The following is a 26641-nucleotide window of genomic DNA, read 5'->3' on the forward strand; positions in this document are numbered from 1 at the left end:
CAGACAAACAAAAATTAAAGGAGTTTGTGACCACTAAACCAGCCCTGCAAGAAATTTTAAGGGGGACTCTCTGAGGGGAGAAAAGATGAAAGAAAGAAAGAAAGAAAGAAAGAAAGAAAGAAAGAAAGAAAGAAAGACTAGAAAGGACCAGAGAACACCACCAGAAACTCCAACTCTACAAACAACATAATGGCAATAAATTCATGTTTCAGTACTCACTCTAAACATCAATGGACTAAATGCTCCAATCAAAAGACACAGGGTAGCAGAATGGATAAGGGAACAAGATCCATCTATATGCTGTTTACAAGAGACCTACTTTAGACCTAAAGACACCTTCAGATTGAAAGTAAGGGGATGGAGAACCATCTATCATTCTAATGGTCAACAAAAGTATGGAGTAGCCATACTTATCAGACAATCTAGACTTTAAAATAAACACTGTAACAAGAGATGAAGAAGGGCATTATATTATAATTAAGGGGTCTATCCACCAAGAAGACCTAACAATTGTAAACATTTATGTGCCAAATGTGAAAGCACCCAAATATATAAATCAATTAATCACAAACATAAAGAAACTCGTTGATAGTGATACCATAATAGTAGGGGACTTCAACACCCCACTCACAGCAATGGACAGATCATCTAATCAAAAAATCAACAAGGAAACAATGGCTTTGAATGACACACTGGACCAGATGGACTTAACAGATATATTCAGAATATTTCATCCTAAAGCAACAGAATATACATTCTTCTCCAGTGCACATGGAACGTTCTCCAGAATAGAACATATACTGGGACACAAATCAGCCTTAAGTAAGTACAAAAAGATTGAGATCATACCGTTCATATGTTCAGACAACAACGCTATGAAACTCGAAATTAACCACAAGAAAAAATTTGGAAAGGTAACAAAAACTTGGAGACTGAAGAACATCCTACTAAAGAATGAATGGGCTAACCAAGCAGTTAAAGAGGAAATTAAAAAGTATATGGAAGTCAATGAAAATAATAACACCACAACCCAAAACCTCTGGGACACAGCAAGGCAGTCATAAGAGGAAAGTATATAGCAATCCGGGGCATCCTAAAGAAGGAAGAAAGATCTCAGACACACAACCAAACATACATCTTAAGGAGCTAGAAAAAGAACAGCAAATAAAACCCAAAACCAACAGAAGACAGGAAATAAAAAAGATCAGAGCAGAAATTAATGCTATCAAAACCAAAAAGACAGTAGAACAGATTAATGAAACCAGAAGCTGGTTCTTTCAAAGAATTAACAAAATTGATAAACCATGAGTCAGTTTGATCAAAAAAAAAAAAAAAAGGAAAGGACCCAAATAAATAAAACCAAGAATGAAAGAGGAGAAATCACAACCAACACAGCATAAATAAAACAATAATAAAAGAATATTATGAGAAATTATATGCCAATAAAATGGGCAATCTGAAAGAAATGGACAAATTCCTAGAAACATATATACTACCAAAACTGAAACAGGAAGAAATAGAAAATTTGAACAGACCCATAACCAGTAAGGAAATCAAATTAGTAATCAAAAATCTCCCAAAAAACAAGAGTCCAGGGCCAGATGGTTTTCTAGGGAAATTCTACCAAACATTTAAGGAACAGTTAACACCTATTCTCTTGAAGCTGTTCCAAAAAATAGAAATGGAAGGAAAACTTCCAAATTCTTTCTATGAAGCCAGCATTACCTTGATTCCAAAATCAGAGACCCCATTAAAAAGGAGAACTATAGACCAATTTCCCTGATGAACATGGATGCAAAAATCCTCAACAAGATATTAACCAACCGGATCCAACATTAAAAAAATTATTCACCACGACCAAGTGGGATTTATACCTAGGATGCAGGGCTGATTCAATATCTGTAAAACAATTAACGTGATTCATCACATCAATAAAAGAAAGGACAAGAACCACATAATCCTCTCAAAGATGCAGAGAAAGCATTTGACAAAATACAGCATCCTTTCTTGATCAAACATTCACTCTATTCAGATGACACGATACTCTATATGGAAAACCCAAAAGATTCCACCAAAAAACTGCTAGAACTGATTCATGAATTCGGCAAAGTTGCAGGATATAAAATCAACGCACAGAAATAGGTTGCATTCCTATGCACCAACAATGAAGCGACAGAAAGAGAAATCAAGAAATGATTCCATATATAGTTGCACAAAAAACCATAAAATACCTAGGAATAAATCTAACCAAAGAGGTGAAAAATCAATACACTGAAAACTGTAGAAAGCTTATGAAAGAAATTGAAGAAGACACAAAAAGATAGAAAAAGATTCCATGCTCCTGGATAAGAAGAACAAATATTGTTAAAATGTCGATACTACCCAAAGCAATCTACATATTCAATGCATCCCTATCAAAATAACTTCAGCATTCTTCACAGAGCTAGAACAAATAATCCTAAAATTTGTACGGAACCAGAAAAGACCCAAACAGCCAAAGCGATCTTGAAAAAGAAAACCAAAGCAGGAGGCATCACAATCCCAGACTTCAAGCTATACTACAAAGCTGTCATCATCAAGACAGTATGGTACTGGCACAAGAACAGACACTCAGATCAATGGAACAGAATAGAGAACCCAGAAATGGACCCACAAACGTATGGCCAACTAATCTTTGACAAAGCAGGAAAGAATATCCAATGGAATAAAGACAGTCTGTTCAGCAAGTGGTGCTGGGAAAACTGGACAGAGACATGCAGAAGAATGAACCTGGACCACTTTCTTACACCATACACAAAAGTAAACTCAAAATGGATGAAAGGCCTCAGTGTAAGACAGGAAGCCATCAAAATCCTCGAGGAGAAAGCAGGCAAAAACCTCTTTCATCTTGGCCGCAGCAACTTCTTACTCAACATGTCTCTAGAGGCAAGGGAAACAAAAGCAAAAATGAACTATTGGGACCTCATCAAAATAAAAAGCTTCTGCACAGCAAAGGAAACCATCAGCAAAACTAAAAGGCAACTGACAGAATGGGAGAAGAATTGCAAATGACATATCAGATAAAGGGTTAGTACCCAAAATCTACAAAGAAATTATCCAACTCAACACCCAAAAAACAAATAATCCAGTGAAGAAATGGGCAAAAGACATGAATAGATGCTTCTCCAAAGAAGACATCCAGATGGCCAACCAACACATGAAAAAATGCTCAACATCACTCATCATCAGGGAAATACAAATCAAAACCACCATGAGATACTACCTTTCACCTGTCAGAATGGCTAACTTTAACAACTCAGGCAACAACAGATGTTGGTGAGGATGCAGAGAAAAAGGATCTCTTTTGCACTGTTGGTGGGAATGCAAGCTGGTGTAGCCACTCTGGAAAACAGTATGGAGGTTTTTCAAAAAACTAAAAATAGAACTACCCTACGACCCAGCAATTGCACTACTAGACATTTATCCACAGGATACAGGTGTGCTGTTTCAAAGGGACACATGCACCTCCATGTTTATAGCAGCACTATCAACAATAGCCGAAGTATGGAAAGAGCCCAAATGTCCATTGATGGATGAATGGATAAAGAAAATGTGGTGTATATATATACAATGGAGTATTACTCGGCAATCAAAAAGACTGAAATCTTGCCATTTGCAACTATGTAGATGGAACTGGAGGGTATTATGCTACGTGAAATTAGTCAGGGAAAGACAAAAATCATGACTTAACTCATATGAGGACTTTAAGAGACAAATAGATGAACATAAGGGAAGGAAAACAAAAATAATATAAAAACAGGGAGGGGGACAAAACAGAAGAGACTCATAAATATGGAGAACAAACTGAGGGTTACTGGAGGGGTTGTGGGAGGGGATGGGCTAAATGTGTAAGGGGCACTAAGGAATCTACTCCTGAAATCATTGTTGCACTATATGCTAACTAATTTGGATATAAATTTTAAAAAATAAAAAATAAAAGCAGTTAAAAAAAAAGACATAGGTTTTTGTCCTAGATTTACCACTAATTATTTACTAACTGGATGCATAGGAGACAATCAACTTTCCTGAACTTTGGTTTACTTTGCCTTTATTTCATTTTCTGATTGTTTATTGCTAGCATATAGAAATACAGTTGAGTTTTGTGTATGGGTCTTGGACCCTGCAACTTTGCTGAATTTGTTTACTAACTCTGATAGTTTTTAAAGACTTTCCTACAATTTTCAGTATACAAGGTCATGCTATCTTAGAATACAGATATAGAGATAGATCTCCTTCTTCTGAGGAACTGTCTTAGTCTGCTTAGTCTGTGTAAGCCTCTATGACAGAATACCAAGACCGCTTGGCTTAAACAATAATTGATTTCTGACAGTTTTGGAGATTGGAAGTTTGTGGTCAGGGTGGCGGCATGGACAGGTTCTGATGAGAACACTCTTCCTGGGCCACAGCCAGCTGCCCTGACACTGTGTCCTCACACAACAGAGAGAGACAGAGAGTCAGGGAGAGACAGAGACAGAGCACTCTCTCTTATTTCTTCTCATAAGGTCTCTAATCCCATCATGAGGGATTCACATTCATGACCAAATTACCCACCTCTAAACACCGTCACAAGATGAGTAGGGTTTCAATATATAAATTGTGGAGACACAAACATCAGTCATAGAAAAAAGACTGTGGAAGAGCTGATTCTAAAGCATGGTCCTGAGAGAAATGGTTGTGATTAGTAAATACCTCTTCATGTGAATATCAGTTGGATTTCAGGTAGAAAGATAACATTGGAGACGATAATAGTTGATGGAGAAGTCCAGAAATCATGGGGAATTATCAGAAGATAAGGAAATCATACTGGGAAGACTGCTCATGAAAACCTTAGAAGCATGTATTTATAATACCAAATTAATCACTGAATGGAGAGTTCAAATCTAGAAGTAATGCATATTTTACAAAGTAAGGAAAATTACAGAAAGGGCAGAATAGCAATTTTGGAATTTAGCTAATTTTCTTAAACAAAATCCATCCAACAATATGACTTGTCAATAGGTTACGGATGAGAATATGGTTCAACTCCAAAACACATATTATAATCTGCCTCTAACCTGATAGGGCTCTAGGCATTGAACACACAATCTCATATCACCACTTATCACCATAAAGCCTGTCTGGGACCTCCAAGTCAAAATCTTTCTTTCTGTTAAGCATTTTAAACACCTCTTTTGTTTTTCCTGTTATGTAGTATTACATTTTCTTACTTATTTTTTTCTTTTCACTACAGTATTCTCTTCAGAAATGAGGAACTTGTCTTTTTCATCTTTGAATTCCTAGTGCCTTCTCAGTGCCTGAATCTAATTAACATGTAAAAATATTTGGATATATGAATGAATGTCTTCAACTCTGACTCAAGTAATTTCTGAATGAGTTATTGACTGTGAGAAATTGCTTATAACATAAAAATAACCTGGTGACACGTGCATTTAAATATATTATCAATGCCGGGATGCCTGTGTGGCTCAGTCAGCGAAGTATCCAACTTTGGCTCAGGTCATGATCTGATGGTTCCTGAGTTTGAGCCCCACATCAGGAATCTGTGCTGACAGCTCAGAGCCTAGAGCCTGCTTCCCTCTCTCCTTCTCTCTCTGCCCATCCCCTGCTTGCACTGTCTCTCTCTCTCTCTCTGAGAATAAATAAACATTAAAAAAATTTCTTTTAAATATATTATCAGTGGCCACTTCTATTGCAGACATCAATATTCTCATTTTCATAACCTAAAAAGTAAATAGCTGATTTAATGTCTATTGGGAATGACATCTGGAAAGAGGACATTAAAGAGTTCGTTTTCTCAGGGCAAAAATGTATCTGACTAGTCCTGTTCCTTTGGACAATGGCCTCCCTGGAATAACAAAATATGGCTCATCACACTACTTCAACTTGACCAAAATATTGCATAATAAAAAATGACTACTTTTGATCTATTTTTAATCTATTTCCATAGTCATCATTAAAAGCCCCAGTTGAATAATTCTTCCACTCCTTTACTCAAGAAATATTTTTTTGAGCCCCAGTGCCTATTCAAGGCACTCAGTATATATCTTTGAGTAAAACGAAACCAGATTTTCTGAGATTATGTAACATATATAGTAAGGGGAAAAAATTTTTAATTTAAAAACTTACAAAATAGAAACTAAGCAATCTGCATGACAAATAATTACAATTTGTGGGTATTGTAAATGTGAATGAGTGCTCTGAGAAAATGTAGAGTTTGGTAAGGACGGCGTGCAGGAGTGCTGGTGTAGACTAAAAGAGGGTGATCAGTTGGATCTCATAGAAAAGTGACATTCAAAAGAAAACTTTATGGAATGGAAGGAATTGACTATATAGATTATTCCAGACAAGGAAGAAGAAGAGCAAGAACTGTAAAGGGAGTATGCCTGACCTATTTGAAAAAAAGCTAGGAGGCCAGCATGGCTGATGTGGAATAAACAGGGCCAGTGGAGTGCAGATAATGATGGGTCTTCTAGAGCTTTGGCTCTTTCCTTAGTGAAATGAAGAGTTATTGGAGGTTCTTGAGCATAGAAGTGATAGGATTCACACTGGCTCATAGAATAGTGAATAGAAGGGCAAGAGTGTTGTCAGGGAGACCAGAGGAGAGTTATCACCCCACCCAGAGAAGAGGCCATAGGACTTTCAGATCAGTGGGACCAGATACAGTAAGAAGAGGTCAGGTTCTGAAAGGAAAGGCAACAGGATTCTGCTAAATTAGTTACCAATACAGAGCTCTGAACAAAAATGTGTTCTGTGTAGCTGGCCAATCCCATTAGACCAAACATGTTTAGTATTGAAAATAATGACATGCATAGTATAATACATAGTTACTCTTCTTTGAATAAGTGATTTCCCAGAGCCTGATCTCTATGGATAAACTAGTAATCTGCACAGCTAAAGACTAACCCCAAAGCGATAATCACCCCAGCCCTCTGAAGAAGCCTGGTCTAAAACAGTTAAATCATTTGACCAGTTTTTGTCTTTATTGTAAAAAAAAAAAAAAAAAAAATGTCTGTACCACACTTGGACAAGAGTAGTTAGAGGAAAGTACAGAAAGCATTTATATCTATTGACTATGACAGATACCTTTTATGTAGTTGAAGTCTTTGATGTTCAAATGATCATTTTTCTACTTTTATGTCATCATAATAAGAGATAAAATAATTCCACTGATATTTGAAGAATAGAAGTACATTACAGGTGAAAAATGGTTTCAGCTTGCCAACAGATTAAATAACTAAAGAAATAAGATGAAAATGACCACAGTGAAACAGGTTGAATGTCAGGTGAAGATTTTAAATAGTTGGGTCGGAAATGGAGTCTCAGGAGAAAGTCATGTAGCAGGAGTTATTTAAAATGAGACAAGTCAGAGCGGTTCAGAGCCCAGCAGAGGCAGTGGTGTAATGAGAATGGATGATAGGATTTAATAGGTTCTCTGCAACTCTCCTACCAGTGATTTCATAATCTACCAGACATTCCCCGCCCCCAGGGGCATTTTTCTTCCAACCTGCTTTTTTATGTGTCAGAACATCCTACCTCTGAAATGGAAGAGAATTAAATCTCTCCTGCTGTTCCTCTTATCCATGCAGGGGATTTTTGTTCTTTGCCTTCACTTTAAATGACAGAAAAGTCTAAATGAAACAGATAAACTTTGAATTAACATTGCTTTAGGGAAGAACATCTAAGCCCCTTAACTTTTCGGTTCCTTCTAAAGAACTGTCTCCTGGTAGAGCACCGGCTCCAAATGTGTGCAGTGTGGATGCTCAGAGTTTCTCTGCACCTCTTAGAAGCAAAGGGAGTCAGTGGAAATGGTGGCACTGATACAGGGCAGCATCTTGGGGAGCTCAGAAGTGGTTCCTTTGTTCAGAACATTCAGGGAAAATGAGGTCAGTAACATGTGAAAACTTCAGAAACGTAGGGGTCACAAAAGGGCTAGACAGCTCAAAGCAAGTGTTTCTTTGTTGGTCTTTCTCGGAGAAATCATAATTGTTTCTAATGCTTAGGGGCTAGTGTAGTGTAGTGGTAAAACATCCTTAAAATAGAGACCCTGAAGCCAGCTAGGTTTAAATCAGCTCTGCCCTTTAGACAAGGTATCTGTCCTCTTTGCCTCAGTTCCCTCATCTGGGTAGTGGGCTGATGATAATAGGACCTGACTTTAGAGGCATGTTTTGAACATTAAATTGGTTACTATGTTTACAAAAAATAAGTAAATAAATATAATAAGAAAATGGCAAGCAAAAAGTGCTGTAGAAATGCTAGGGATTATAACTATTTTCTTTTCATGTTGCAAAAGCATTCAATAGATAAAAATTGACTGCAGAACTGTTTTCAGTGTTAGGCTAGGGAGAAAAATAGTTATACTGTTCAATTTTCGAAAGTATATTAAACCTTTTAGATATCTGCATTTCATATAGCACAGATACTTTCTTCTAACTTAAGTATGACTTTAGTGTGTTCAAAGTAATATTTGTCTTTATTCCCTTAGCTTTCCTGTGATGTTGAATTTTAGGAAATTCATTAATAGAAAGTCTATTAATATTGATAGACTTGAATTTGAAGCATTCTGTAATGTAAAACTTACAATATTTATCTCCTAGGTTCAGTTAATTTTACATAGGTGCTCACAATCCACAAAATGGTTTGTTTCAGGCTAATTTCCTCTTGAGAGGGATCTCCAAGTTTCCACAAAGTTCTACAGACTGTCCAGCTGCTGCTGTGTCTATATCACATTAGCACGTGTCCAACACTTTTTCTCCTTACTTGAGGTGTTGGGTGTGAAACAGTTAGGTTTGGTTCATGGGGAAATAAGCAGTAAAAGGGATAGAAAGAAGTAAGAAAAAACAAAGCTCCACAAACAGGTTCATTATATGCTTAGGTTAACAAAATAAATTCAATCTTCTGGGTTTTAAGCTATGAGGCTAATGGAAGAGTTCTTGAAGACATTTCAAGAAATTTGTAAGATTTTAGAAGAAATTATCATTTCACCGTAGAAATTCCCATGTGATTATGAAAAATATCTATCTAATCATTCCTTTTGTGTATTACTTTAATAAATTTAAAATGAACAAGTCAAATTGGTGTAATAAGAATAAATTAAGCAACATTCAGCTAATCCATATTGAAAATTCAAAAATGAACCAAGTGTATTTTTCTCCCCAAATCTAACAGTTTTAAAGGTCACATATGAATATGAATATAATACACAGTAAAATAGACTAAGTGAGGAACATCTGGGTGCTAAGTCAGTTCAGCATCTGACTCTTGTTTTCTGCTCAGGTCATGATCTGACTCTTGTTTTCTGCTCAGGTCACGATCTCTTCCAGGTCATGAGCTGGAAGGAGCCCATGTGGTGCTTTACGCCGACAGTACAGAACGTGCTCAGGATTCTCTCTCCCACCCTCTCTCTCTCTCTCTGCCTCTCTCTCTCTCTTTCTCAAAATAAATAAACTAAAAAAAGAAAAGAAAAGAAAAACGGATAAACTAAGTGACATCAGAGAAAGTACATGTGCAACAGACAATTCAAAAGGAGTGGACACATATGATTGGGAGGATCAATAAGCACTTTCTAAAGGAAATGGCAATATGAGCTAAATGATTTCAAAAAATTAGTAAGATTTTGACAAGTACAATCATAAGGAGACGTAGAGGGACAGAAAAACGGGGGAAAAAAGGCCCATATGTCTTAACATTTCTGGGGGTTGAAAAAAATCAAAATAATGTAATTTTGTAGAAGTGCTACCTGTAAATAGATGAATTATAACAACTATGGCTAGAAAATGACACTGAAGTCATAGTATAGTAGTTTCAACCATCATTGTAAATTTATGTTTGTTTAGTAGGAAATAAACAGATGGTAAATAAAGGACCAATTAGATTGTGCAGAAGGAGGCATTATAGGACAAGGATGGAGGAGGTGAAGAATTCTCATGGAGAGTTAGAGAACTATGAATGAGACACACTTAAAAATAAATAGTGTCACTGATATTATAACTTAAATTATACTCCCAAGGTATGATGTCCTTATTAGTCCACCTGCTAAGATACTCCAACAGAAATATTGTGTGAACTTCTGGTTTCCATATTCTGAGTGGAACCAGACGGATGTACAACTGAGAGCTTATCAAATGCGAGGCAATTGAAATTGTGCCATATTAAAATTATTGAAGGCCAAAAAGATGAAAAAAAGCTTGAGAAGACTTAGAAAAGTCAAAATAGTAGCTTAAACATTTGTAGTTAACATAAATCCATTTATCCTTAATGGGCTGAGGAGCAAAATTTGAAAAAATAAGCACATGATAACTTACTCTTAGAAAAGAAAAGAATTTTCTAATTGTGTTGAAATGGAATGGGCTGCCTTGAATGCAATGATTCCTGCAAATCTGACAACGTTAAAGACAGGTCAAATGACCCCCACAGGAAAATATTGTAGATGAAATTTAAGGACATGAGGTAGACAAGTAAATTTTTATGTAAACAATATTCTATTTTAAAAATTCATAATTTTATGAAGAATTTTCTTCATCTTCTGATTTGTTAAGTAGAGAATTTAGCTGATATCACAGAAATATTTAATATATTATTTTTCCATTTTTATTATTATATATTTATTAATATGTTATTTTATGTTATATTCCAAAACATGCAATTCTATGTGATATGTAATATATTGTGTTTTTTAAAATGTATTTATGCAAAATTCATAAGGTACTATGAGCCACATGATTAATAGTTTTATCTGAACAGTGGTACAAAACCCATAGCATCATGATATCTTTATGAGACTAAAAATCCCATATATATTACTGCTCAATGAGTAAACAATAGGTTCAAAATATTTCTTATAACTAATTGACTATGAACATGGCCAAACATAAATAGAAGCACAATAGTTTTCATGGTATATAAATGCTGCTAACTAGAAATATTTCTGAACAAGATACCCATTTCACTATTGATTCATGGCATTCAATAGTATTTTAATCATTTCCTCCCCAACTATATTATAATCAACTAAAATTAAGGTCAATTCAAACGGGTTTTGGAATTTGGCATTTAAAGGATGGACTCTGGATCATCTCCTATGTTACATTTTTTATTAGGTTGAATAATTGAGCACTAACTGTAAAGCTAAAATAAGTACTCATGAAATGCCACAGCCTTATATAAAGTATTGGTAACATGTTAATATAAACTGTTAAACATTCATTCATTTCCATTTTACATTTTATAATCTAAGTTGAGTGAATGTACTTAATATTACATTTATTAATATATTTGACTATGCAGTTAAGCGTCGACTTTGGCTCAGGTCACGATCTCATGGTTTGTGAGTTCAAGCCCCACGTGGGTCTCTGTGCTGACAGCTCAGAGCCTGGAGCCCACTTTGGATTCTGTGTCTCCCTTTCTCTCTGCTCCTCCCCTGCTCACACACTCTCTTTCTCTCCTTCAAAAATAATAAACACTCAAAAATTTTTTTTAAATATATATACTTGACTATGATTTCACCTTGATAAAAGATTAATTTATTCTGAATTTTTTGCCTTACTTACCTACATATAAATTGACATATCTATTGGCAGTTTTACTAGTACTATACTTTGTATCTTGTCCTTATGCTGCATGTTGTAAATGAATGAGTTGAATTTTATACAGCATTGCTTTTAAAAATTTCTGTTGGGGCGCAGCTGGGTGGCTCAGTTGGTTAAGCGGCTCAGGTCATGATCTCACAGACCATGAGTTTGAGCCCTGCATCGGGCTCTATGCTGGCAGCTCAGAGCCTGGAGCCTGCTTCAGATTCTGTGTCTCCCTCTCTCTCTCCCCTCCCCTGTTCATGCTCTGTTTCTCTGTCTCTCAGAAATAAATAAAAACATTAAAAAAATAAGTAAAAATAAATAAATAAATAAATAAATAAATAAATAAATAAATAAATAAATAAAAATTTCTGTTGGAAAGCACAAAGAGAGAACATGCTTGATTTCAAATAAACACTAAATTTCAGTGTTTCATAAAAACCTACATTCTAATAAAATTAGATTTACCCAATATTTCATTTGCTTTATCTCATATTTTGTTACATGATTCCTGCTTTCTGTCATAATATATAAGCTGCAAACTAAGAATAAAATAAATAAATAAATTTCCCTAAGAAAGTGTTCAAGATGATCTCACTCAAGCAACTCTTCCCACACTTCAAATAACTCAAATCATTGGTTGGAATAATGAATTCCAGACCAGAAAGGACTTTATGCAGTGGCTTGAGCTATTATAGAAAGCTTTTATGTAGATTAGCATGCTTCCTGCTCTTCTGTGATCTGATTAGTTCTCATTCAAAGAAATATGGAAGATGAAACCATTATAAAATCAGGTAACTTCTTATAGGAAGAAATGCAGTATAGTCCATGAAAGAAAAAACTGACTGTCTTTGAAACTCTTAACATTGCCTTCAAATTTGTGCATAAATACTTGCATATATCATGAGTTAATCCAGTAGCATATCTAAATACTCTCATGTACTCATTGTCTCTAAAGAAGGGAATTGATCAAAACATCTAGTAAATGGGAATTAAAGTGGCATTTAGATATGATAATATGATGAAATAATCATTTGGACTCATAAAAAGTCAGAGATTGATATACCTTTAGTGATACTCCAATTCAAGGGTCTTGTTTTATAAATTGGGAAGTTGAGAGTTGAGTTCCTAAATACTAATTTTTATGGCAGAGATAGTGCCCTCTGGATTCACATCTACTGCCCTTTCCGTCTTTACATTTTTACCTTAAATTTGCTCTTTTCTGCTCATAAATGATGTATCTCACACAATGAAATTGCTGAAATTTAAATGAAGTAAAACTTTTTTTTTGTTTTTATAGGATTTTACATTTCCACCCCAACTGGACCAGGAGGGAGACGAGAAAGAGTAGGGCTCTTAAGTCTCCCTTTAGACCCCACTTTGGAACCAGTCTGCCTCAGTTTCTGGTATGTCATAGACATATGTGAAATAAATATTGCCTTATTTAATGAGTAACATTGCCTTTGTCACATTGCCAGACTCTGATTTTACTAAGGCACCCAAGTTTTACTTCATTTGCTATTATTTATCCAATGGATAAAATAGCAAAATGATGGGAGACTCCCTCCCCTTCTCTAGGAACTCTCTCACTCAAGGAAAAATAGAGTATTTCAGAGAAAGTAAAGGATTTAGAAAAATCCTAAGTTCCATTTATTCTAATATTGTAGAAATCCAACCATTTCTGCTTGTTTCCCAATTAGGTATTACATGTATGGTGAAAATGTCTATAAATTAAGCATTAATATCAGCAGTAACCAAAACATGGAGAAGACAGTTTTCCAAAAGGAAGGAAATTATGGAGAAAATTGGAATTATGGACAAGTAACATTAAATGAAACAGTGGAATTTAAGGTTGGCAAAATACCTTGTGATTTATAATCATGTATTTGTGTTCTACAAATGGTGATACAATTATAATCTAAGGTAACATGATGAAAAAATTCTTTTTTTCTGAATATAGCCAAGTCACTTTTTCTACTTGCTTCATCTTTTTTTTTTAATTTTGAGTGCCTACATTTTCATTTGTCCATTCATTTATTTAAAACCACTTATAGAAAAACAACTTACTACATGAAACTATTGCTTATAATGAGCGATAAAATCCATAGAAACTTTGTGATCTATTTCAGTTTTCTTCAGCAACTTTCTAGCACAAGTCGACCATGTCTTCCCATGTCCCCTACATACCAAGGACTTCAGCTTTCACAAACACCACCTAGATCAACCCTGCACTTTCTAGGGAATCATCCTTTCCTATTAGAACATCCACACCCATCAGTATCCATCCACCTTGCCTTACTTTGACTTAATCTATATATTTCCTTTAGAAACAAATTGTACAAGCTATATCATTGGGGAGTTTCTGATCAGCTTAATGTGTTCTCTTCCTAAGGGTGTTTGCAATTAAAATACAGGATAATACAGGCTAATAGTCAGACCAAATTAACAATGTTCGAATCGGGTCATTTCAGACAAGAGAGTGTAACTCTCAGTAGGTGTCTGTTTGGACAGACATCGTCATTGTGAAGGCTTCATTTCGCCCCTGTGATTTCATGTAAGGCAGGCAATAATCAACAACACTTGTCTGCATTCCTTCCATTTTTCTTTCTTCTGAAGTCTTTTTTATTTTTTCTGTGAAGTTTTCTTCTCCAACTTTGTTTTCTGATAATTCGGAGAAGGATAAAGGAAAATAGGACATCAAGGGAACTAGGAAATGGCAGAAACAGGAAAATAAGTATAGTACCTGACTTGTCCACAGAGGATATGTTCTAAGACCCCCATGGATGCCTGAAAACATAGATACTATCAAACCCTATATATACTGTGTACTTTTCTATAAATACATACCTACAAAAAGGTTTCATTTATTAATTAGACTCAGTAAGAGATTAACAAAAATAATAAAAAAATAGAACAATTACAACAATATACCGTAACAAAAGTAATGTGAATCTGGCCTCTCGCTCTCTCTCAAAATATGTTATTGTACTTTATTCACCCTTCTTATGATGATGTGAGATGATAAAATGCCTATGTGATGAGATGAAGTGAAGTGAATGTTATAGGCATTGTGACATGGCCTTATGCTACTACTGACCTTCTAACAATACCGAAGAAAGATCATCTATTTCAGAACTTGGTTGACCATGAGGATCTGAAATGGCAGAAAGTAATACCTCAGATAAGGGGGGACAGCTGCATTGCAGTGGCAAAATCTGTCTCAACTCATTAAACATTTTTTTTAAGTAGTATAACTCCACCCACTTCTTCCAAGTTAGCTTATCAGGCAGAATGAGAGCAGCAAGTTCAACAAATAGTTGCACCTTGCCTCTGCCACTTTGTTATGAAATCTTAAGTCACTTTAGTCTCTTTGAAATTCAACCTGCACGTACATGAAAGGGAGAAAATAATCCTTCTTTGGAGTTATGTCTAGCATAAAGTAGGTAGGATGAATGAACAAATGCGTGAATGGATGACTGTATAATAGTGTTGAAAGAATTAAATGAGATAATGTACACAATGTGCCTTGCATAGCAATTAGCGTATAGCAGGTATTCTGTTTATGTCTTTCCTACAGAAGAGGATCCAGGAAAGTTCAGCTAAAATACTCACTGTCCTTAAGAACCTAATATGTTTCATCTGACCACTTGAAACTTTCTTCCAAGTCTGGGTCTGTGTCCTCTGGGCATTACCCTCACACAGGATCTCACACCAGCTTTCTGGGTGAACTATATCAGAACTAGTTGGCCCTGAATGATAATATTATACCCATTTTTCCCTTGTCCCTTTCTTTTCTCATTTAAATTATTCAGTTGGTGTGTCTTCCCTTCAGGGTTTGTATGCTATAAGAAGATAGACAGCTACCTGGATTTCTAATAGTGTTGCAGGGAGGAATCTGTGAGAAGAAAATGCCAGAAAATGTGGATGTGTGGCAGAATCCAGTAGAGTATGACAAATCATGAGAGAGAGAGACAGACAGAGACACAGAGAAACTGTGACAATATTGCCTAACTCAGAAGGAAGACACCAGTGGACATAAGTAAAGGAGTGGACTCAGCAGAAGGATTATAAAAGAGCATGATCTATCAATATTCCATTGTACAGACACTTGCCCTCTTATATTTAGAGTTGGTAATACTGATTCTCCAGAGAATGTTGGGCCACAAGAACCAAGTCAGAGAAGATTAGAGTAGAATGATTTCATATCCTTCTCTGAATTGCAGGTTGCTTTTAATGCTTTTAAAAACCAGTTCCTGAGTGATATAGCTTTGGATGACATTAGCCTAACATATGGGATTTGCAATGTGAGTCTTTATCCAGAACCAACTTTGGTCCCAACTGCTCCACCAGAACTTCCTAGTAAGTAACTAAAACATGTATTTTTTACCAATTAAATCGTTAATATTTTCAGGTAGATCTTCCTTTGACTTTTTAAATTATCTTAGTCTAATATTTTTTCACTGAAAATCTAAGACTTCAAAATATAAGTAAAATGGAAGCTAACAAAATATTACATGTTATGCACACACTCATAAAGAAATCATTTGGTACTTTGTTATGCATCATATTTATAATAATGTTAGTATATTTTTTTAATAATTAAGGTGTTGATTTCCATCCTGTTTTCACTAAAATACAAATTAAGGCTGTATTGACCATGTGGCATGGCTGAGAATCTTTGGGGAAAAAAACCTTAAGATTCTCATGGTCTTCTTAAAAAATGATGTTAGATCTCAAGAAGAGTTTAGTTAAGCTTGAAACCCACCCAGCTTTTTTCTGGAATAACTTAATAGTAATTATTGGGCCTGGACTTTGACTATACACACCAAGATCACATGAAAGATTTTTATCCTGAAATGATGCCTTCGTAAGGCCCTGCAATGTGCTCCCTTCGTGGGGCCACTACCGTGTTTCAGCTGAGCAGTGACCAGGATTTCCCTTGTCTTATGGATTCTTTTAAGACAAAAAAACAAAATGGAGCCTGTGTCTACCTGTGTTTTTAATACAAATTGGACACATGACATTTCAGAGGACAAAGGGGCATTACTATCCATCTTAGCATGTCAAAGGAGACCATAACTACATACTACTTTCACACTACAGGATTTGGCAGGAAAAAAAAAAGGTACAATGATAAATTATATAAAACAGGTATTGCCTTTATTGAGATGTCTTCACTGCATTGCAGTTTTGATGTCAAAAAAACATACCTTTTATTCTTCTTTGGATTATGGTACTTGGAAGCTGAGCTAGCTCTACAACTTTGCTTGTATCAGACCTCATGGCTGTTTTTCTTCTGCCATGGATCTGAGCCCACAGACAGCACTTCTTCCGTTTCCCATTTCCTTCCAAGTGCACTTGAAACTCTTCCCATAATCACACCATCAAATCAACTTGGAGAACATATCCAAATTTGACGTTACTTCCAAAACTACATGTTTTTCTGCTTTCAATCTTTACCTTAAAAAAAGAAAAAGAAAGCAGACTTTCAGATGAGGGGCTTTAACAACTCAAAAGTTCTAAAGATAAATTACTGGTGTTTAAGAGCATATACATTGTCACACTGGTTCCATGCCACCATAGTGAATGTACTTACTTTCACTTTTAGAATTACATAGTGAATTCTACCAAAAGGCTAGTTTACTTTTACCATCTTTCGTATTAACAGGTTTAGATGCTTGAATAGACTATACATAAATTCCTCAATATTTCAAACATTCATTCAAATTTTATAAATATCTACTATGTAAAAAGCATTGCATAATAAATGTAATACATAGCACTAACCAATACATGGAAAAAATAAATATAATCTATGTAAATAAATACTTAAGACAAAATATAATTATGTACCCCTAAAAGTAATAAACTAGAAAAGTAAGTGATAGACTTTGGAGAAGAAAGTGTGAACTAGAGAAGTCTTTAAGGAAACATTAAGAGACAGTAGAACACTTATAAAATTGAAACAAAGGCAGAAAAGTAGCACGCATTCTCACATAATAATTTGGCCACAAGATTGTGGCAAGGAGTGACTTTCATGGCACCAAACTCTGATTCTTACTCACCTTTGCTTCACAATTGTCTGACTCGTTCTTAACATCACACAAATAGATCAATAAATATTATTAGACCTGAACCGATCTCTCTTTCTTTTTATGTTGACTGTAAATTTCTTTTGTGACACAAACATTTTTGTAAAACAAAATTTTGATACCAGAACTAAGATTTGGAAATGAAGGAAGGGATGGGATAGAGAAAAAACCACCACGAATACAATAGTTTGGGCTATCCAGCACTGTTTAAATTAATTGTTTGACTTCTTTGTTGGTAGCCCACACCTTATCTGTCTATAAAACTTATATATAACATTCTTATATAAAATATTCTTATGCAAAAACACCCACCACATTTTAATTATTAAAATTACTACTGGTTTGATAAATAATTCCTATGGATACCAAATATTAGAAACATCCTGCCTTTTTTTTTAATGTTTATTTATTTATTTTGAAAGAGAGAGAGAGCAGGGGGGTGGCAGGGAGAGAGAGAGAAAGAGAGACAATCCCAAGCAGGCTCTGCACTGTCAACACAGAGCCTGACAGGGGGTTCGATCCCAGGAACTATGAGATCATGACCTGCGTTGAAATCAATAGTCAGACACTTAACCGACTGAGCCACCTAGGTGCCCCAACATCTTGCTATTTTGATATTTCAATCATTTAAAAACAATTTTCATAATCCTTTCTGCTGGTGTGTTTCTGTATTCATAGATAAGTGGTCAAGAAGAAAAATTTTCCAGTGGAATTAAGTTTCATAGGCTTGGTATTTTTAAAATAATAGTTTCATCATTATCTGAAATCAAAAATGCAAGATAACTTTTGTTCATAATAGTATACATACAAGTAAAACTTCATTATAATTTTCCACATTAAAACTTTAACTACATAAGCCATTCAGTCCTCATATCTATTCTAGTCAGAAAGAGAAAAAAATAATACTTCAATGTCAAGGAAGCATGATATCCTTGCATATTTTAACAATAGGGATATTATAACGGTAGAATGACCTATCTGATTTTAAAATATAAACTTTAGAATTTTCCCAAAGTGTATTTGTTCCAGTTTCCAAATGGTTCACTTCAGGGCAATATTTAGCACAGCAGAAAATGTTAATTACCATCAAATGCATTCTGAACAATTTCATTCTAATGCCATTTGCAATTGGTTCAGTGAAATTCTTATTTGAGCAGAGCTTTTCTGGTTCCAGATCACTGATTTGTTTAAGCAGGAATAAAAGGAAACCATGGCTGACTGGCTAATAGCCTTTCTTTAGCTCTTATAGAGCATTTAAATAAGAAAATAATCCCAGACCAGTAGCTGACTAGCAAAATTCCTCCTTTGTTCCTAGGCATCCACATTGTGCCTAGTTTGGAGAATTGTTAAGTTCAGTTTTCATAAGTATAGGGATTCTTCCATTTTGTGGCTTCAATCACTTGCTGTTGCATTAGCTATACAATTGTTGCCCTCTGACATTAACACAAATAATTTAAGCGTGGGGATTGTATTGAGAACACTTTTAAAAAGTACACATTCCATTAAACAAATATCATGTCAACTTGCAACACAATTTGGGTGATTCGTGACAAGATACCTACTAAATAGAATAAGAATAAACAAAAAGAAATCCACACTTCAGGTCCCTAACTTATTTCTGCGACTGTTAAAACTACTTAAGAAAAAAAATTATAAGCCATAGTTTCAGCTATTTTAATAGTCACTCTTTATTTCCACAATTTTGCTCTATTTGGCCATCATTTAAGCCATTTTCCATGTCCAAAGACCAAATCAAAGTTAATTTGGGAAGTTTCATAGGACGTTATACTTTGAGTTAAATAATCTAACTTAAATTCTTCATTTCTATAGAAATGAATCGGTACCTGTCTACTTGTCTTATAATTATATGAGGCTCATATTCTAGCAGAGCTACTTGCCTTTTATATCATTAGTATGACTTGATATTTAAATCCCTAGCAAATTCCATATTAACTGCACTCACATGCATTCATAGGTCACTAGAATATATGAATGGAATATAAATTTTGAGAAACCAAACACAAAATTTTCATGGGAGACTCCATTTTATATTACAACCTAAATTTTTTAAATGTTATATGTAATAGTGTAAGTCTTGTCTATTACTATGATGATGAAAAGTAATTGCTGACTTTAACATTATTTAAACATCAATGAGAGATACTATTTCTCAAGGTGCATCTATTGTTTTTCCACAAATACCTTTAATTTGAACCTTCTTCTTGTAAGTGAGAGCTGGGCTTTTTTCTTTTTCACCCCACACTGACACATATCTCATGAACGTCAGAGGCTTCAGCGTGGATTAAAAATGACATACCTCAAGGAAAATATCTATCCTTGACAACCACTTTGCAAAATACTGCATGCTATTTACATACTGTATGGAGTGAAAATCCCTGCTGGCATAGTAAGGAATTAATCAGAATACAAATCTTTGAGAGAACAGCTTCAAGAAAAAGAAAAATGAAAAAATTTAACAACTGCAAATGAATAGAGTTCCCTGTACCAGGCAATTTAACTCTTTAGTCTCTGGGTGGAGAGAGTTTATCTAATGACACAGTATGACTGTGATACCCAAAAGTATGTTTTATGAGTCTTCAGCCCCTCTATTAAGAAGCCATGTCTTTACTATAGCAACACCACTCTTAAAATACATTGTGTCTTCGTATTTAGAATGGCTGAAAGTGCTTTTTCCAATTCCTTACTATCATATGTATACAGAGTCACTGACATATCATATCAGGCCAAGGGTCAGAGATATCTTACTACTGAGTTATTAGATATGAAATTATATGTGAGATGAATTTCAAAAAAGGGATTTTTAAGTATTTCAGAATAATGAATTTCTAAGACTTCTATTTAGTGGAGAAATGCTAAGTGAACTGTCTGCCTTGACAGGCTTCACAACTACGCTTGACAACATTTTAGTTCTAGTTGTGTATTTATTAAAGTCCTACCTACTCATCTATATCTAATATAATGTACTGTTGTGTTCAGTTATGTGAAAATTCAATACCTTCTCCAAAATGTCAGCTTTTTACTCCGTTAGAAGAATACTTTTTGAGATTTTCCTATTCCTTGAAAAGAAAATATGAATGACGGTTTAAAATCAACGACAACAAAACAAAAACAAATCCACTGGCCACGTCTAAATCTGTGAAATGGGAAGAACTGGTTTTCCCCAATCTGCAATCTGCAATGTTAGTTTTGCCCCTGCAATTATACCTCCCCCTTTCCCATTAGTTTCACAGAGGATTTATGGGAGATTTTCATGGCACTAAGAATTATTAAAATTAAATGAGTTGTATGTTAGTGGGGTTGGAGGGATTGCCATAGATCGTTCTTCAGAAATCTTTAATGGACAATTAATCACATAATCAAGGAGAGTATTAGCCTCAGAGATGGGAGCACACAATCCTCTTGCTTTTCCTTCCTCCTGCCCAGTGGAGAACCTGCTCTTCTTCCCCATTATCACTCTTTCTTTGGTTTAAGTATTTTCTTCAACAACCTATGTACAGTACTTTCTTTCTTCTAGATCTATCCATAATTGACCTTACTTGTTAGTACTTTCATCTGTGTTCCTTTCTACCCTCCTTTTTTCTGTCTATACCCAACAAGTTTTATGTCACCTACCATCAAGTGGCACTTACTGAGACACAGTCAAACCCTGTCTATAGCTTAGACCAGACAGTGGAAATAATGCAGGGTTTAATCAACTTAATCAGAAGACATATTGAGGGATGAGCTTGAGATGAACTGATGTCTTGACTTTGACACTAAATGGATGTGTACAGTATTAGCAAGTAACTGAATATCTCCAATGCTTTTATTTCCACTTAAAATTGAAATAATAAAAGTAATTACCTAACCCACAAGTATGTATTGGAAATCAGTACTGAATATTCCAGGTAATGTGTAGGCACTTTTCATAATTATGTCTAATTTTTATAAACAACCCTGAAAATATCTAATATATATCTATTTTATGTATGAGAAAACCAACTCTCAAAAAGACAAGTAGCTAACTCAGGGCAAAAATTTAATCCACCAGCTCCAGCACATCTTCCTTTTATACATCATGTTCCCTCCCAGATGAGACGATGTGCATGGAAACCATGTGCAAATGGTAATGTTTTATAAGAGATTATATTACTCTTGCTAAGCTCATCCGGATCTGGCCCAGCCTGCCCAGGAGAGTGTGTAAGGTGGACCAGGCTCCACACCTTACAAAACAGGATGGGATGGCAACACTACTACTGGGCCACAGCAACTGCCCCTCTCCGCCCAGTCGTATACATCATGCCACGCAAACCTAAGAGGCTCATTGCATGCAAATTTGGAAGAAGCATATGAATTGTAAAGATCTACATAAATGAGATAGATAACATATAAAAGAGGAACCAGGGAGCCTGAGTGGCTCAGTCGGTTACGTGTCTGACTCTAGATTTCAGCTTAGGTCATGGTCTCATGCTTCCTGACATTGAGCCCTGCTTCAGGCTCCATGCTGACAGTTCAGAGTCTACTTGCAATTCTCTCTCTTCCTCTCTTTTTCCCCCTGCCCCATGTGCACTCTCTCTCGTTCTCAAAAATAAATAAAATTAATTTTAAAAAATAAAACAGAAATAAAAGAGGGACCAAAGAAGAGGTTATGACTGAAGGCACTGCTATAGATATAGAGACATTTAATTATCCCTCCTATTATCTGATTTTTATCGTATTGGGAGTAAATAACTTCAGTATCATCTGCCTTTAATAACAGTAAAAATATATAATTAATCTCAGTTTCCTATATCCTTAGAATTAGGTTACTTTTATCCTCTTGATTTTAAATGTAACATGCTAATAAAAATAAGATAGAATAAGGATACTTAAATTAGCTGGTAAAATTTTATATTACTCTAGAATTTTCTTCCTAAGCAGGAGGATAAATTTAAAATAGGTTAAGAATTTCACAAAGTTAATATGCCTACTTAAATCATCTTAGTTTTCACTAGGATACCTGTGCTCTATTTTTTCTAATAAGTGTTTCCTCAACTTGACTCCTAGACAATGTTAAGTACAGATCAGTCTAGGCCAATTATTTAGCAAGTGAAGTTTCAGTTTGTCTCCCGTTCTTGACAGTAAAACAACTCAGTATACAGAATAGTGAGGCTTCCTCCCTACTGAAAAAAAGAAAGCTAGATAGACAGAAAGAAGGAAAGGAAGGAAGGAAGGAAGGAAGAAAGAAAGAAAGAAAGAAAGAAAGAAAGAAAGAAAGAAAGAAAGAAAGAAAGAAAGAAAAAATAGTAGAAAAACAAAAAGAAAGAAAAACGTAAGAAATGGCCAAATGAGTCATTTACTAGCCCTTCTCAGAAGGGCAGATATAAGATCTGTTCTATTATAAATATTCTTTTTTTTTCTATAGCAAGGAGTATCTGATACCTTATTTCATGAAGCCTATTTATAAAAGATGCTCAGAAAAATTATTCCTTACCCAAATAATTTTGGGAAATGCTGCATACTATTATGCCTTCTTGGAGATTCATAAATAACATAAGAATATTTAATGTTTTGAGAAGTTCCAGTTTACCTGTAGTTTTTCATTACTTAAGTTGCAAGGTTTTCTTTTATACACACTATGCATTTTACCTGTCAAAATCAGTATTCCAAGAAATATAATTGGAAATTTACTAAGATCTAATATTATTTCTCTGAAATAAGCATTGTGTTACTAATGATTTTTTGTTATTTCCTTTTCAGCGGACTGTGGAGGACCTTTTGAACTGTGGGAGCCAAATACAACATTCACTTCCATGAACTTTCCAAACAGCTACCCTAATAAGGCTTTTTGTGAGTTGTTTCTTTTCCCAAGCCATGAGAAACAGATGTGTGTGTGTGTGTGTGCGTGTGTGTGTGTGTGTGTGTGTATATATATATATATATATATATATATATATATATATATATATCAAGGCTAGATTCCCACCTTGACGCAGCAAAGTGGATTAGAAATTTTCCAAACCTGACTACAACTATCACATCTATAATATTGCATAATATAATGATAACAACAATAACAATAATGATTACTAACTTACTTAGCATTTATTTCATGCCAGGCACTGTGCTAGTGCTTAATATACTGTTTCAGTCAATTCTTACAATAATTCTTTGAAGCAAGTGTTATTATTATAATTCTAAAATTTAAAAATTTAATAAAACCAGTAAGTAGAAGTACCTTACTCCAGATACTGTTCTCTTAATCACTCATCTTGATTATACATACAATGTCTATATTATATATAACAAGTTTGCAATTTCATAGAATAAAGTCAGCGAAGGTGCAAAAAGTAAAGGGCCAACTGTGACATCCACACCTTTTGTAAATATAGACCAGTGTCAAAATAGCAGGCAGCTAGAGTCAGGTAGCTAGTTTCTCAGTATAAAAGATGAAATAATGAGGATTCACTAGAAAATCATTAAGTGTAGAGGGAAGAATAGTTTGCTAAAACTGAACAGAGCCTATATCTAGGTCAATATTTCTAAGTAGAGTAGCTCATTCAAACTGCATAGAAATTATGTTAAAGATGCCAATTCCCCAGCCCATCCTACAAATATTCCACTTCAGTAGGCCTGGGAAACAGATATGTTCCTCACATGGCCGCATCTAAGATAGCAACACCAATCTAAATGGGAAAATCTACCAGTAAAAGAAATGCTCTAATGACAGTGAAAAATGTGTTGTTAGAAAACGTCAGCTTTTCTTCCTTGAAATGACCCAGTGATAAGTAAATATCACTTTCATAGGAGAATAAAGTCACTGTTCCAGGGGCTTATCTGATCCAAAAAAATAAACAACCATGAATCTAATTTGACTTGTAGGGGGAACCAGCGATTATCATCTCTACTCCACATTGAAGACATCTTTTAAACATATCATTTGTACAAAGGAATGGTCCAAAATTTCTGAAACATCAGTGGAATATTAAAAGAACAATTTGAATAAATGTATTAAATTTGTTGATTTATTAAATAAATATTATTGGGCACTTTGTTAGGCACTGAAATGAGAAAAGAAGAAACAAACATGACACGGTCTAGATGAAGATGTAGATAAATTATCGGGCTTTACAAAATACCCAAGGTAGTGTAACAATAAAAGGAATGGCAGGGTGCTGTGGAGGGACATGATATTTACCTAATATACGAAAGTTCAGAGAAATTTGAAATTCTCAAGGGAGTAAAGCTTTTGAGGGAAATCAAAAGAAGTGTGTTCTAAACTGTGTTGTCGTGTTTTACTTTTAAGGTATTTGGAATTTAAATGCACAAAAGGGAAAGAATATACAACTTCATTTTCAAGAATTTGACTTAGAAAATATTGCAGACGTAGTGGAAATCAGAGATGGTAAAGGAGATGATTCTTTGCTCTTAGGTAAGTCTGCAATTTAAGTATTGTGAAGGTTGTATGGCTCAAGATGTTGGAACAATACAGAAAGCATTTCCCAATAAAAATAATCAGTCTTTTACAACAAGCAAAATGACATTACAACAGCAGAGTAACATGTCAAATTTTATGTGGAGCTTCCAAAATGAGAGTGTTTGCAATAATGAGAGAGTAATATTCTTCTTGAGCATTCTTGGCAAACCAGAATTAATATTTTTGCATGAGTAGTTTCTACCAGCTATATTAATTCACTACAGTGAGCATTATACCTTGGAGACTAAGAGCTAAAAACATGCATTACTCAGTTTAATATGCATTATGTATACATCATATTTCCAAAAGTAGCTATTAAATCCAGTTTTGTTTCACTTCAAACTAAAGGAACAAATTGTGTTTTTTATGCAAAAATGTTTTATGATTTTTTATTTACATTTCATTATTACTCTGATTGTGTCTCTAGTGCCAGCTGCTTCTATATAAGTATCTGAAAATGATTCGAATATTGATCAAAGTTGATTTTTCCCTAACTTGTATTGATTACTATTTTTTTAATAAACATGGGAGAAAGTGTACTATTCTAGAGGAATTCTGGTACATAGGTCATAAAATATATGGTAACATAATAAAAATCTATCAGTCAAATGTGATAGCTATTATCTTACTTAACTACTACCAATATTTTAAGAAAGTGTCTCTTGATAAGTGATATATTAAATTATGAAAATGCTTATAGAGTCAACTGGAATGCATGAAACAACACACTTCACAAGTAAAAGGGTTTTATCTAACTGTGCTTTGGACTCATATTTATCATTTCCTACAAAGTCTGACCAGGTAACTATGCAATCAGGGTGCAATCACATGAACACTGCAACCAACGGAGAAGACCAGAGGGAACTTTCTCTACAGTAAAGGTGCAGGGTGGTGGGGAGGGTTCCCAGCAATACTAATCCATTGCTGCTTATACAGGGTTCTTCAGCAAAATCCCACAAAGTTCTAACGTACAGGCTTCCTAGAAGATTTTGAGAGCCACACAAAGAACGTATCAACAACGAAAATCTCGGTGGGGCTGGGAGGCTAGTGCTAATAAGAACTGAGGAACTTCAAATTTGATTTTTATATACATAGTTATGAACACATTTTGAGTTATTTTCCCATGTTTAGGTTATATTGCCCCTCTAATGAAAATTTCAGTGTTCTTATGATCTAAGACAAATTATTTTTTGTCATTTCACGTCTCAATATTTACATTAATTATTGGAAGGTAAATAAGAATTCCAGAGGATCCCAGAATCATAATTTTCAAAATTTTAGGCAAGAAGCTGTTTTGAAACAAATATCTAATAATATGAACGTATTTTTAATTAGCTTAAGTCTTTATTGTGTAGTAGAGAGCATTTCATTATTTGTGAAACCCCCATAGCCCAGGGGTTAGTGGGAAACATTTTGAAAACATAACTTAGGTTTATATTATCTGTCTCTAATTAATCCAATCCTTCAGCTTAGTTTAATGATTCAAC

At 34.7% G+C, this 26641-nt stretch overlaps 1 protein-coding gene across 1 annotated transcript in view; it reads left to right on the forward strand.

Annotated features, from left to right (window-relative positions):
- Positions 1–26641, forward strand: part of TMPRSS15 (transmembrane serine protease 15) — a 120290-nt gene that overhangs the window by 43570 nt on the left and 50079 nt on the right. Inside the window, exons 12-16 of the mRNA XM_053220661.1 lie at positions 12907–13012; positions 13307–13457; positions 15830–15965; positions 23438–23527; positions 24984–25109. Of these exons, the coding sequence (XP_053076636.1) occupies positions 12907–13012; positions 13307–13457; positions 15830–15965; positions 23438–23527; positions 24984–25109 (609 nt within the window). The remainder of the gene's footprint in view (positions 1–12906; positions 13013–13306; positions 13458–15829; positions 15966–23437; positions 23528–24983; positions 25110–26641) is intronic.

This window comes from Acinonyx jubatus, chromosome C2, assembly GCF_027475565.1.
Source record: "Acinonyx jubatus isolate Ajub_Pintada_27869175 chromosome C2, VMU_Ajub_asm_v1.0, whole genome shotgun sequence".
Lineage (NCBI taxonomy): Eukaryota > Metazoa > Chordata > Mammalia > Carnivora > Felidae > Acinonyx > Acinonyx jubatus.